A 14,594-nucleotide genomic window follows, 5' to 3' on the forward strand; every position below is an offset into this window, starting at 1 on the left:
TACAGAAACTCATTACAGATGCGTTTTATTAGCACGTGGAGCCGGAACATGGTTCTGCGTGTCTGTGCGCATTCAGGGGCCATGGTGCACAGACCGCCGCCACAATCTGTAAGACAGTGCCGAGACGCTGCCACTGCACGTCGCGCCGAATACCGCGGTGCTCACGTTCTGTGTAACGTCACGACTGCACACTTAACCCGTATAAAAGTCGTCTTTTTAAAAAAAATCCAAGAGTTGGGGGAGTGTCTTACTCTCCACTGCATTGTTAAACCGGAGAATATTGTACTGTCAGGTTCACCTTCTCAAGTTTGGACACAAAAATTCACTCGGGCAATATTTCAATCTGTCAGAAACACCAACTCCCCACTCCCGTGCGGATCACGCCGGGCAACTAGAAACGTCCATCTAAACCATAGCATGCCCAGAGTAATTCCTGCAGAGGCCTCTCTCGCCAAGCACCACAAACCTCATCAGCAATGAGTCACCAGACGGCAGTCGCCCGAGACATTTAAGTTAAATCAGCCATCAGAGCTGGGCCCGGCCAATTAAGTGAAAGCTCATGTTTAGAGGACGGAAGGATGGCGGCGGCACAGTGGTAACGTTTGTGGGCCATTGCAAGAAAGGCCTGGGTTCCATTTGTGTGTGGAGTCTGTATGTTCTCCCACTGTTCTACATGGGGTTTCTCCGGGTTCTGCAGTTTCCTCCCACAGCTAAAAAAAAAAGATTATGGTATTGAAAAATAACTGGCAAATTACTTTACTACAATTCCCGTGGCAACATCGTCCCCTACTGATAAATCTGAAAGAGTCGAGACTAGGGCTTCCATGGGTAAACAAGTGCAATAAAAATAAGACGTATTTTGTGTAGTTATTGCTTAACAGGTTGAATCAACTCACGATACACGAGAACCTGATTTAATTGGGCCTGGCTGCTTGCTCCCTGGATTTGAACCGAACATCTCAGCGACGTGAAATGGGCGCGAAAATACGCACGTCAGCCGCCCAGCCATCTCGTTCGATTCTATCTCTAAGCGTCTCCGGAATTAGAAATGATATGTATTGGAGTGGAGTTCACATCATTGTCTGACACGGACGCTTGCTCTGTGGGCACGGAGTCTTCCGCCGGAGGAGTGGCGACGCGAGGAGCAGTCCCGGCGGGGCCCCGTGCCGTGAGCGTGGCGACGGCAGCGCGCAGGCTGGAGACGGCGCGCTCCACGTCGCGACGGCTCGTCTCGCGGCCCACGCTCAGGCGCACGGCATTGAGGGCCACCTCCTCCGGTAGGCCGCATTGCAGCAGCACGTGCGACGGCCTGTGGGGACACGCGGCTCCGTCCACTCCACGGCCGTCCGAAGACGTTCACGTGCCCGACGACCGAGGGCCTAGGTTCATCTCCAGCTCAGCACACGAGATTTCGTCAGCCGAGATAATTTGTTAAGGTTGATTTGTTTCACCAGGTGAGATCTCAAGAATCTAAGATAGTCTCTTGAGTTCCAGGTGCAGTGCAGTTTCTCCAGGTTGGTCTGTGTCGATGATTTGTTTAATGAAGCTTTTTCCACGTGCTACTGTGGACCTCCTAGGGAGCCGGGTTACTACTCGCACTGCTTGAGTTATGGATCAGCAACACTGCTGCTGTCTTCCAATTGGCAAAAAATTACGACCGACAAGCACTGACAGAAAAAAAACACAATGCAACTGACATCGGCCAAATAATCAAAAAGCTGAAAAATTTCCTGCAAATTTCTCAATTGGGATTACACACGTAGGAGATCTGCGAGCCATCCTCACACACTCGCACCACGCAGACGTGAAATCTCCGCACTTGGCATAGCACACACCAATCACACGCACGGGAATACACTAGACGGGGGTCAAGGGTTAAAGGGCACTGACGTCACACGGACTCGGCATGCAAGACGGAGATGTGGATTGGGAACGAGGGCGGAGATGGAGGGTTTAAAAGGGGCTGTTAAACGCGTGTTCGGGGTTGGTTTTAGGAACGGGTGTGGCTGTGGTTTAAAGACTAAAGAAGCGCTTCACCAGTCTCCGACTCCTCTTCACGTATCAACATGACCAGCTACTGTGAAAACTTGTCAGGAGCCTCCTGAAAAAGAGTTGACTCGGTGAAACTCTCCTGTGTAAACAAGCATAAACATAATAATAAGAGTAGTCACGCCACTGTTGCTCACCGGTGGGTGTTGCCAGAGTGGCAGGCGGCCCCGACGCTCGCCAGCAGGCCGCCAGCCTCCGCCAGCACCCTGTGGCCTGGGGGGTAGGACACGGGCTGCTGTCAGCTTACGGCCCGAGCCACGCGCTGGGCTGCAGTGCAGTGCGCCACCCCGTGGCTTCACAAGCGTTACGACTGTGACGACCGTGACGACTGCGATGAAAGCCAAGGAGGTAAAGTCAATGCGAGTGAACGGGATGGAAACAATACGTGTAGAAGCATTTAGTTGGCGGCCTCATCAACCATGTATTGATCCTCAGGTTTTTCCCTCCACATTTGGAAACGTGCTTTTAGAGTTATTGGCCGATTCAAGTTTCCACCTGATAAGCCAGGTAGTCTCGCGCTATCATTTGTGGCTGGGTCACTTCTAAAAAAAGAGCGATATCACTCAGTGGGCCTTATCTGGTAAAACATTTCAAATAGTTTAGTTTAGTATTGCAATGTAGGCCAAATCACATCCTCACCCTCCCCCCAAGCCGTTTGACGACTGTGCTACAAACACGCAATTCTGGGAAGCTCCAATGATTAAAATCTGACTTGTGTATTTATTGCTGTAACCAGATATTTTCATTTCCAATGCAGCCTTCCATCGACGCATGGATCTGGCTCGTACTGGTGTTCACCCACATCACCAATGTACAAAGTGCAAAGGCATGCACGCGCACGGTTTCGCAACACTCTTGCGTTACACTTGCCATCTATTTTGTGGAAGTGATAAAGTTTGTGCTTCAGTGAACTCGTAAAATCAATATATTTTATTGTCATTTCGTTACTCTCCATAAGCGAATGATTATTTCGTGTTGTATATTATATGGTTTTTACTCGAACCAGGACCCATATCTAACAGAGCCAGGTCTTTGTCTGTAAACGTCTGTCAGTTCGCCAGCATTGGCTCAAGCGAGCCCGACTGTTGGCGTGACACTGAATGTCGAAACCTGTCGAGCGTTTCCTTGTGATCAACCAATGCTGCTGGAAGAGCGAACTCCAAGAAGGACGTGTGGCCGATGGGGTGTAACCAATCATTGAATTTACTTGTGTGGAGAGGAAAACATGGGAAGGAGGCGAATTGAGGATTTATTTTGAGAGCAGAGAAAGATCTTGGCGAGTTTGCCGGGTGAACGATACAAACAATGGAGCTGCAATTGGCCTAATGTCCCGATATTGAACAACCCAAAACATTCCTGAATCGGAATTACACACGCAGCAAGATCGTCCCCGACCCAAAAAGAAACTTGGCAAGACCCTCCATGAAAAAGTGTCTTTAGAGTCTTCAGTGACAATAAAATAAGAACCATCACGGGTCTAGTGCCCCCTCGGATGCCCGGTCCAATGCTTTACTCGTTGAGCAGGGCTCTGCTTTTGGTTCTTAACTCGCAGACCGCGGAGTTCCAAGACAAGAGGGATGAGGGATGATGCCGATGCAGTCCCTGACCCGCTGCGCGAATTCATGCTTCGTTGGCTAGAGTTTAATTCTCGCATTTTATGGGTAAACAAGTTTAACGACCGCGCAGTAATGGCGCAGACGACTCTGGCGAGTGAGGAGTGCGGGCGCACCCTGCAGGCAGGGCCCCAGGATGGACACGTTGCAGGTGTTGGGCAATCGGTCCGAGCCCGAGAAGTGGCCGTTAAAGTGTAGGCGCTCGGTCCCAAATGCCGCCTGCGGCAGACACGGACACAGGGACACACATGCCGAGCAGAACGCAGCTGTGAGCCCCGAGAAAATCCCAGCCGACTCCAGCTGACCCTCTGCTCCTCGAGGGTCCGGTCTCCATCCTGCTGTGCGTCACGTGGCACATCTCACCAGCAGCAGTTCCTCCAGGTAGTCTCGCGTCTGCCGCATGTGCCTCTCGTACTCGTCCAGGTGCTGACACACCAACTCCGCGGCCTGCCCGCCCCACAGCGGTGCGGCGGAGGAAACACGAGTCCCCACACACTCAGCCGCGTCGACAAGCAACACCGCTTCCCTCCAACACCCCACGTGGCTTGGGCCAATAAACCATTCACATTATTGTCATCATCATCGTGCGCTCAACGTTACCGGATGATGCCCGAATATTATTAAATCTATTTACCCATGAAAGCTTCACTCAAGAGTCTCAAGACTCTTTTCAGGAGGGTCCTGCCAAGTGTTTGAAGTAGGGGGCGATGTTGCCACGTGTAATTCCAACCGATCAATTAAGCAGGTCATCTTTCAGTGTTCAAATGTTGACGAATACCAGTTACATTGTAAGGATTTTAAACTCTGTGAGGATACCTGAACGCTATTAGTACATTGCAAACACCTGCAGATGAGATAAGGTGTTTGATTCGAGGGATGGCTGTGGGGTGTGAGAGATAAATAAAACGTCTCTAGACGGTGAAACCTGCATGGATCTATGTTTGGTTGAACATCTCATGGCCACGACCGCAGCACCGCAGCACTCACCTTGCCCAGGCCAGCAATCATGGGGGTATTTTCAGTCCTGGCAACAGACAAACGGCCTGCGTCATTCCCTTCGTGCCTTCCCGTCAAGCAGCCAGACATTCCGTGGGTTGCTTTGATCACGATGGGGGGTGGGGGGTGGGGGACAGGGCTGGGGACAGGCAACACGCGGGACCACACAGAATGTCGCCAGCCAACCACATTTCCCAACTCTATGAATTGTCGCTCTAAGCGACAAAATGGCCACGCATTCATTTCCCTTGAGCCGGCGGTCTGGATAAGGCTGAGAGCTTCGGTACGCGAATCTTTGCGCTTTCGGGACCCCGCGCTCGTGTTTCTGCCGTTTACCGATTTGAACGAGAGAAACGTCGCCGGAGAGTCGGTCCTCACCCCGGACGAAAGTTGCGCTCCTGGCCGCCCCCAAAGAGCATGGGGACGAGCGGGGGTGCCGGCGCCCAGGCCCCGCACGCACAGCGCTCCCACGCGCGGCCCGTAGAACTGCACACGCGCATGACAACAGCGGCAGCAGCCGCCGACGCTCGCTGCCAAGTGGTGATGACGTCACCGCAGCGCTTGTGCCAGGCTAGGTTCACTTTGGCTCGACTGAGATGACTGACAGATGCACCACTTGTTGTATCTGTTCATCGCTGTGTTTGTGTGGGTGTGTGTACGGTGGGGTGTGTGTACGGTGGGGTGTGTGTACAGTGGGGTGTGTGTGTACGGTGGGGTGTGTGTGTGTACGGTGGGGTGTGTGTGTACGGTGGGGTGTGTGTGTGTACGGTGGGGTGTGTGTGTACGGTGGGGTGTGTGTGTGTACGGTGGGGTGTGTGTGTACGTGGGGAGTGGTAGTGTAGCGGTTAGCGCGCTGCGCTATGAACCTGGCGACCCAGGTTCGATTCCCGCTCACGGCTAACACCAGTGACGATTATCTGAACCGGTCCTGGGCCTCCCCTAGGTCGACTCAGCCTTAAATGAGTACCTGGTGCGGTGTGTAAACATCGCCACTGGGGAGACAAAGGCGGTCGGGCGTGGTGCTGGCCACCCACCCCCTCGTGTACCGTTCTGGCCTTCATAGGTGCTCGCTAACAGCACTTGCCCCTACAGTCTGTTAAGGCTATACGGGGGATCTTTGTCTTTGTTGTGTGTGTGTACGGTGGGGTGTGTGTGTGTACGGTGGGGTGTGTGTACAGTGGGGTATGTGTACGGTGGGGTGTGTGTGTGTACGGTGTGGTGTGTGTGTACGGTGGGGTGTGTGTGTGTACGGTGGGGTGTGTGTACGGTGGGGTGTGTGTGTGTACGGTGGGGTGTGTGTACGGTGGGGTGTGTGTACGGTGGGGTGCCGCGGTGGCAAGATGTTAACTCCCTCGGCTGGGATGCAGGAGGTCATTGGTTCGATCCCGACTCCCTGTGGTTGTGTGGATTTTTCTCCGGATCCTCCGGAGTATTTTGCTGATATAAATTTCCACGTGATAAGCCACTTCGTTGAACTATCATTTGTGGCCAGGTCGCTTCTGAAAATGAACTGTATAACTCAGTGGACATTACCTGGTAAAATAAGAATAGGTAGATAGGCTAAGAGTGCTTGTCCATGGAGTCTGTTGAGGTTAAGTAAGGGAACTTTGTTTTGTGTCTTTGTGTAAAGGGAGTGGTGGTTTAGTGCGCTACGAACCCGGCGATCCACGTTTGATTCCCGCTCACGGCCAAAATCAGTCACAAATATTTATAAACCAGTCATGGACCTCCCCTAAGTTGACTCGGCCTGATGCCACAGAGCATTAACAGGCGGTCGGGTGTGACGCTGGCCACTCACCCCCTCATGTGTCGCACGGCCTTCATAGGTGCTACTCGCTAACAGCACTTGCCCCAGCGGCCTCTTAAAAGTCTACACGGGGGGACCTTTGTCTTCGTGTTTGTGGTACCTTGTGCCCCACGACGGTGAGGTAGTCCACCCCGAGCTCTTCGACGTTGACCCTGATTTTGCCGAGGGCCTGGGCGGCGTCCGTGTGCAGCAGCACGCGGCCGAGACGCGGCATCGCGCCCCCTCCTCGCATTGCGCGCACGCGCCGGCAGATCTCCGCGATCGGCTGCCCCAAAACACGTGCTCGTTAGCGGCACATTCGCCCTCTTGCTCCGCCGCCGCTCCTCGGCAACGCGTCCGAGAAGGGTGCCGTGCGATCGACTCGTCTACGGCAAGACGGCGGAGCCAGCGCCGTGGTCTCCTATGGGAGCCCGCGCTACAGCATCGGTCCCGTCAACCTTCAGTTTACTCACTCTGGTGACAATCCACGTGTGCACGGGAAAGTCAAAGTATTGCAAAAAAGTTCTGAGAGCCGGATACCAAAATGTCACCGCACAAAGCAGTGAGTACATCGCACAACACGTGAGCAAAAAAAGGTGCTCTCAGCCTTGCCTAAGCCACCAGCTCGGTAGAGCTGGACGTGTGACCGCGTTCTCATTTAGGTCGGGGATCGGCAACCTGCGACCTGCGGCTCCAGAGCCACGAGCGGCTCTTTAAGGACCGCCGCTTCGTGACGTTATTTTTCTAGGAACACCGTCTCGTGTTCACATGCATTGCGGCTCTTGAAAAATTTAACGTTTTACCGAATTCGAAAAAAAATAGCTCTTCTTGTTATTTTGGTTGCCGACCCCTGGGCTAGCCCATCGGCTCAAAGACAGTTGAAGATGCGGCCATCCCCATTGGCAGCGCGTCGCCTTCAACTGGGAGCACTGGGCAGGCAATGTGCACTATGACATGCATCACAAACATGTTTTACTATTAACAGTTGCTGACCACAGGCCCAAAACACCAAAACGCACGACGACTAAAATTGTAATAGATAAGAGTTACCACGTGCGTTTACACATGCATAGCACGGTGGGAGTGTGCCTTCCTGGTGTGTGCGTGAGCAGCACACCTTCGTGTGCTGTTAAGTCTCCTTCCCTAACCCAGGGCTTAGCTCCAGCTCAGGCTTATCCCTACTGCTAGACTTGGCTCCACCCCAGTCCTAGCCTTGCGCAAGTCCCGTGCGCCTCACCATGATGATGCCGGTCTCATTGTTGGCCAGCATGATGGACACGATGCAGGTGGTCGGGCGGATGGCAGCCAGGACCTGGTCCACCTCCACGCGCCCCGTCACCCACGAGGCTGGCACTGCCGTAAAGTCTGCACCAGATGAGGGGGAGCGGCGTTTTGTTAGTTTGCGTGTCTACGTTGTGACCGAGAATACGATGACAGTTTCATACGGAGGGTCGATGAGGCACGCAAGACGCCAGCGGTGGAAACATGGCCAGGCGATGGGATGGATGGAAAGTGGGCATCAACTTAGATTTGAGGTTTCCGCAGCCTCGGCTGAGCATCTGCGAGTTACACCTCCTCACATTTGCAGTTTTTTAGGATACTTCCCATTTATTTAGCCTCGATGAGGTTTTTCCAGATGAACAAATGATATCACTGACGTCGGCAGTGAAAACTGTATATTTCGAGTTTGCATGTTCTCCCTGTGGTCGCATGGATTTTTCTCCGGGTCTTCCGGTTTTTGGCTGCTATAAATCCACGTAAGCCACTTCATTGAACTATCATTTGTGGCAAGGCCACTTCTGAAAACGAACTAAATAGTCCAGTAGGCCTTACCTGGTAAAATAAAAAAAGTTTAGTTATATTTCTCCTGTTGTGTCCTTGCAGTGCGCTGTACATTTTTACGTTGAATAAATTATTGCTTGGAAAACGCACAAGCGATGCTGCCCTGCCCCATGTATGAGGAGCATCGCGATGGAGAGAGAGCAATCCCAGAATGTGGTGACCGGGAGATCGAGTCCAGGTGGTTCCGGCTCAAATGAGCTTGAGGCGGCGCTGATCTCCCATTTACAACCCTGAGCCAGTGAGAGAAAAATCCACATTCCTACAGCGACAATCACTGCTGACTTACTTGCCAGTGGTACCTATTTTATCAACCCGAGCGATGATGTACCGAGTCAACCCCCAGCCAAAATGTGAACCCTCGCCACCTTCCGATCGCGAGCCGCTCGCTCTGCCGCTTGGCCGCCACCTGCAGCACCGCGCCACGCGTCTGGTCGTCGAGGTGGTGCCGGTGTCAAAGCGCGGAGGCCCGTGGTGACACGGGGCTCTGCCTGTACCTGCCCGGCCCTCCGCCACCAGGCTGTCCATCGCCAGGCGCACCGAGTCATGCTCCAGGCAGGACACGACGATGTGCGGCAGCGCCGCCCCTCGGCTCCCCGCGGCTGGCACCCCGTCCTCTCGCCCGCCGGCGCTCCGCGTCTTCCAGAAGTGCTTCACAGCCGTGTGCAGCACCAAGTTGTTTGCCTGGCACAGCAGAACACGGGAGCGAGTTAACCCCGGTAACCCGTCCATCGGCGGCTATGAACACATTGCAAACGGCACGTGTTTCGTCTTACGCGATTTTCCAGGTGAAATATATTTTTTATGCTGCTTTTTTACTTCTGCAACAATGATTCCATTGTTCATTTCGATCCAGTCCCTTAACCACCTGAGATTAACCACCTGAAATCATGTAGACATCCATGTCCACCATCTGCGTGCTCCTAAGTCGAGGCATTAAAGAGGCTGCCGTGTAGACTCACACCGCGTGGAAGATTGGGGCCGGATGTTCTATTTGGGTTTAATTGCGTAGCAATGTTCATAATATTTTAAACACAGTGTGACTTGTATATTTCAAGCGGCATGTAAACATTAAGGCTAATTTAGTTTATTTCCCTTTGTTCTACAACTTAAGATGCGTAAAAAGGGTGGCACCTGCAGCCTAAAGCAGGCCAAGGGGTCTAAGGCCTCCCTCAAGAATCCACAGAGCGAGCAAACGCTCCTTGCCAGGTTTTGCGCTTTACAGGATACGTGCATGCTGCAATACATGTTGGCACATTCATTACTACTGCTACGCTTGTGCGATCCCATCTGAGTCATTTGCAGATCATTCTTCAGCATGGGAGGTTTTGGCCAATACTGGCTCCTGTGTATTGGGGGTTTTTTAGCTATGGGAGGAAACCGGAGAACTTGCAGGAAACCCATGCAGAGCAGGGGGAGAACATCACACACACTCCACACAGCAAGCTGCTCGGGTCGGGAATCTAACCCAGGCCCCCTTATTGTCATGAGGCCGCCACCCTGTTCTGTTCAAGACACGCGGCTGCTGCACGTGGGCGAGCAGGGTGGGGGTGGGGGGTGATGACCGCTAGCGTACTACCCGAGGACCTGGGCAGCCATCGGCGGCCTCAGTGGGCCAGTGATACCTCGGTTCCTCCGGACGTGAAGATGATGTCTTCTGGGCACCCTCCCACCATGGAGGCAATGCTCTCTCTCGCCCGGCCAATAAGTGCCTTTGCCTTCTGACCTGCAAGGTAACCGACAGAGAGCCAAGCCACGCAGAACACCGCAGACCCAGCCACGCAACTCAATCAGCTAGAGCGAGGCCTGACAGGAACGTCCATACTTATTTCCATGAAAAACAACCCAGAGGATGCTAATTGGCTTGGTGACGAGGCGATTGAGGTTACAATGCCAACGACGCAGCACACGTGGGAGACAGAACTGCAGGGGTCCGGCGTGCTCTCCGATGCCCGCCCCGCAAGCGTCTCCACGCGAGGGAAATCCTCGCTGCTCTAAAGCGTCTCCACGCGAGGGAAATCCTCGCTGCTCTAAAGCGTCTCCACGCGAGGGAAATCCTCGCTGCTCTAAAGCGTCTCCACGCGAGGGAAATCCTCGCTGCTCTAAAGCGTCTCCACGCGAGGGAAATCCTCGCTGCTCTAAAGCGTCTCCACGCGAGGGAAATCCTCGCTGCTCTAAAGCGTCTCCACGCGAGGGAAATCCTCGCTGCTCTAAAGCGTCTCCACGCGAGGGAAATCCTCGCTGCTCTAAAGCGTCTCCACGCGAGGGAAATCCTCGCTGCTCTAAAGCGTCTCCACGCGAGGGAAATCCTTGCTGCTCTAAAGCGTCTCCACGCGAGGGAAATCCTTGCTGCTCTTAAGCGTCTCCACGCGAGGGAAATCCTCGCTGCTCTAAAGCGTCTCCACGCGAGGGAAATCCTCGCTGCTCTAAAGCGTCTCCACGCGAGGGAAATCCTCGCTGCTCTAAAGCGTCTCCACGCGAGGGAAATCCTCGCTGCTCTAAAGCGTCTCCACGCGAGGGAAATCCTCGCTGCTCTAAAGCGTCTCCACGCGAGGGAAATCCTCGCTGCTCTAAAGCGTCTCCACGTGAGGGAAATCCTCGTTGCTCTAAAGCGTCTCCATGCGAGGGAAATCCTCGCTCTAAAAGCGTCTCTACGCGAGGGAAATCCTCGGTAGAAAGCGCTTCAGTGATGCGGCACAGCGGCAGCGCGTTGGCTGCTTGTTTCGGACGTCCGCGGTTCTATGTCAGCGGCCGCCCTGATTAATACTGCAGGTATAATAATCATAAAAATACCACGCACCATTTGGCCATCATTCCCAAGGGGCTTTCTCTAGTTTTGTATTCTGGATTAAAGTTACTTCTGCTTCTATAAATCTAATCTAATTTACATGTACAGAGCACCTTCTTCACTCTAGTTGCTTGACATAGTTAAACAAGGTGACAGGGGTGTGCAAGGATTGAAGACAAAGTGACGGTGATAGAGGGGTACTTAGTGATCACAAAAGGGAGGAAGTGGAGGGGCAAGGGGAGGGACGAGAATGGGTAACAGAGAAGAGGCGAGGCTTTGATTGAGGAATGGAAGTAGGTTAAGGAGGGGGACTGCTTCATGTACAGTGGAGTTGATTCCAGTGTAGGGGTGCAAGGAGGGAGGGCCGAAGACTTGATTGGGCACTGGGAGAAGGAGCGACAGAGAGAGATAGAGAAGATTGGGAACGAAGAGGATGAGAGGGGGCTTGGAAGGAGATTAGATGCAAGATAAGGTGGGGCAAGGCCATGAAGAGATTTAAAGATGAGCGTCAGGTATCTGAAAAGACGGTGGTGGAGTGAATGGGAAGCCAGTGGAGTTGAAGGAGGAGAGGCAGAGTGTGAGAGTTAAAGGGGAGATTGAAAATAACCCATGCAGAGATATTTTTAATTTATTGCAGGGGAGTGAGGGCAGAAGCAGGGAGGCCAAGAAGAAAATAATTACATTACTCCAGACAGGTCAAGATCAGAGAATGAACCAGGAGTTTGGGGGCAGAATGTGAAATGAGAGGGAAGATTTCCCTGATGTTGAACAGATGAAGGCGTGAGACGTGAGTAGTAGTGGAGACTTTGGTGGATAAAGTGAGGCAAGAGTGAAAGGTGACACCAAGGTTGAGGGCAGCGGAAGCAGGACAGAGAGAGAGGAGGGGAGGAGATGGTGGGTACGGGTGGAAGAGAGCGAGAGGCTGGAAAGAAAATGATCGATGTTTTGGAAATATTGAGAGTGAAGTGCCATCCAGGACTGTATGGCATACAGGAGGAGATACAAGAGGACAGATCAGAGGTGAGAGAGGGAACGGAGAAGAAATACTTGGGTTGTCGTTGTCAGCAAATAAATGATGAGGAAAGCAGAAAGAGGAAGTAATAGATTCAAGAGGTGAAATATCGAGAGAGAATAGCGAGGAACCCAGATCCGAACCCTGGAGAAGGCCAACACTGAGAGGGGAAGGGGAGGACACGGAGTGGTCGGAGGAGACTGGGGAGCCAGGAGAGGGGAGTGCCAGAGATGCGAACGTCAGAGACAGTGGAAAGAAGAGTGGGGTGAACAACAGTGTCAAAGGCGGAAGAAATTTCAAGAAGACTGATTGAGCGAGAGACAGAATTTATTGATAGAGCCTTACGATTAACCGTCCCAGCCAACGGACCTGCAGCCCAAACGAGACCAATCGTTATGCATTTTATACGCTGTACCTGAACTTCTTGTCACTTTGTGTAGTTATGTTCATGGCACGCTGCGCTATTAATGCATAAACCCAGCTTGCTCCTCGGCCGCTTGTAAGTGGGGCTTCTGATATTGCCAACCCACAGTGAGGAGTTTCCGTCTCACTGCATAAGGCATAACACCTCAAAATGGTAGGAAACGAGACAAAGAGCGTTTGGATGTAACGCACGATCGGCCTTCACGGTTGAATTCACCTGCCGTGTGCGTCATTCATGGGGGACGCGTGCACACCGCTGCGTACGACTGCTACGGGGTCCCAGGTGATGGTGTGCAACAGACAGCGTGCTTACGTTGTGCAGTGACCTGGTGAGATCACGCGAGTGGTGTCCTGTCAGAGCTAGTCATATGAATTTGCTTGGTGAGAGGGTGATTGGGAGGGGTTGCGAGAGGTCATAGGAGGGGTGGTGAGAGAGTGATGGGAGGGGTGGTGAGAGTGTTATAGGAAGGGTGGTGAGAGGGGTGGTTGGAGGGGTGGTGGAGAGGGTGGTGAGAGAGTTATGGGAGGGGTGGTGAGAGGGGTGGTGAGAGGGGTGGTTGGAGGGGTGGTGAGAGGGTCATTGGAAGGATGGTGAGAGGGATGGTGAGAAGGTGGTGAGAGGGTGGTAAGAGGGTGATGGTAGGGGTGGTGAGAGGGTGGTGAGAGAGTTATGGGAGAGGTGGTGAGAGGGGTGGTTGGAGGGGTGGTGAGAGGGTGGTGAGAGAGTTATGGGAGAGGTGGTGAGAGGGGTGGTCGGAGGGGTGATGAGAGGGTGGTGAGAGAGTGATGGGTGGGGTGGTGAGAGGGGTGGTTGGAGGGGTGGTGAGAGAGTGATGGGAGGGGTGGTGAGAGGGGTGGTGAGAGGGGTGGTGAGAGGGGTGGTTGGAGGGGTGGTGGAGAGGGTGGTGAGAGAGTGATGGGTGGGGTGGTGAGAGCGTGATTTTCGTATTTTCCAAGAAGCCAGTGTGAGCCCCTCAAAGCGCTGCTGCGGGCGAGTTGGTACTCACCTGGCCCGTAGGAGCTACTCGGGTTGCCCCAGGCCTCCGTGAGGGCCCGGCTGATGTCCTCCACCACCTCCGGGGCCAATGGTGTGGTGGCGTTGTAGTCCATGTAGACCCTGAGCACACCGCTCGCTCACGCTGTAATCCACGTCCACCTCTCGCTCGCTCATCAACTCCGTGCACACTCATCGCAGAACAGAGTCACTGACGGTCGTGGTTCCCTGCACACACTGGGTATGTCGTGAATTGTTACACAAACCTCTCTGTGGAGTTCGTTTCCGTTGTGGCCATATCTCAGCAGTAGGAATTCACAGCTCGTGACGGTTCTTCACGGTTCACCTCGCACCGGCCTCTGCAATGAGAACGCCGATGTTCATTGACCATCAAAACGCGGACACATTTAAAACTGGTGTTGAATTCGATCAAATATTAATACAAAACAAACTTGCCTGGACGTTAAAGGAAAGAGCGAAAACAAACTTTATTCAAACCAAAATAAAAACACTAGCCTACCAGCAATACACGATCAACCAGGCTATGCGCTGTGTGTTAGCCGACTCTCTGTGTTGCATTACATTACATTTCCAAAAAAATTGCCACTTTTTTTTCTCAAACTGCCTATTTCTCTCTCTAAAATGTACCAGGCTCTCATAGGTCCATTCACTCTTTCTCTCCCTTGGTTGCTTCGGGGTGGATTTCCACACAACTCTCTCTAAAATGTACCAGTCCTGTTGGGTATTTCAGTGACATGCTAATGTCTCTGCTACAGCAGACCCACCTCTCTCTCTGCCCCACCACCCCCCTCCCTCTCTATTTAAGGCCTAGACACAGAGGCATTGGGTCTCTGTGTGTCTATGTTGTGTGTCTATGTTGTGTGTCTCTCTCTGTGTGTCTCTCTCTGTGTGTCTCTGTGTTGTCTCTCTCTTCTAGAGTATGTGTCTGTGTGTCTCCGTGTCTGTGTTTTGTCTCTTTCTCAAATTTAGTTCTACCTAATGACGGTTGCTTGTGTTGCAATCGAAACGTCGTATTCTATTATTTAATTTATTTTCTTTTTATGTGACTTTACCGAAAGAACTAAAGAGTGAAT

The 14,594-nt window shown here is 52.7% G+C and overlaps 1 protein-coding gene across 1 annotated transcript in view; it reads right to left on the reverse strand.

Moving 5' to 3' along the window:
• SCLY (selenocysteine lyase) overlaps nucleotides 1-14,594 on the reverse strand; it is a 17,208-nt gene continuing 2,614 nt past the window's right edge. The window contains 13 exon segments of the mRNA XM_078600761.1: nucleotides 1-1,309; nucleotides 2,187-2,262; nucleotides 3,779-3,881; nucleotides 4,026-4,109; nucleotides 4,650-4,686; nucleotides 5,037-5,089; nucleotides 5,091-5,144; nucleotides 6,566-6,730; nucleotides 7,682-7,809; nucleotides 8,781-8,967; nucleotides 9,909-10,009; nucleotides 13,514-13,623; nucleotides 13,767-13,859. Of these exon segments, the coding sequence (XP_078456887.1) occupies nucleotides 1,027-1,309; nucleotides 2,187-2,262; nucleotides 3,779-3,881; nucleotides 4,026-4,109; nucleotides 4,650-4,686; nucleotides 5,037-5,089; nucleotides 5,091-5,144; nucleotides 6,566-6,730; nucleotides 7,682-7,809; nucleotides 8,781-8,967; nucleotides 9,909-10,009; nucleotides 13,514-13,623; nucleotides 13,767-13,798 (1,413 nt within the window). The 5' untranslated portion in view covers nucleotides 13,799-13,859 and the 3' untranslated portion in view covers nucleotides 1-1,026.

The sequence above is a fragment of the Lampetra planeri genome, chromosome 15 (assembly GCF_965212315.1).
Source record: "Lampetra planeri chromosome 15, kcLamPlan1.2.h2, whole genome shotgun sequence".
Lineage (NCBI taxonomy): Eukaryota > Metazoa > Chordata > Hyperoartia > Petromyzontiformes > Petromyzontidae > Lampetra > Lampetra planeri.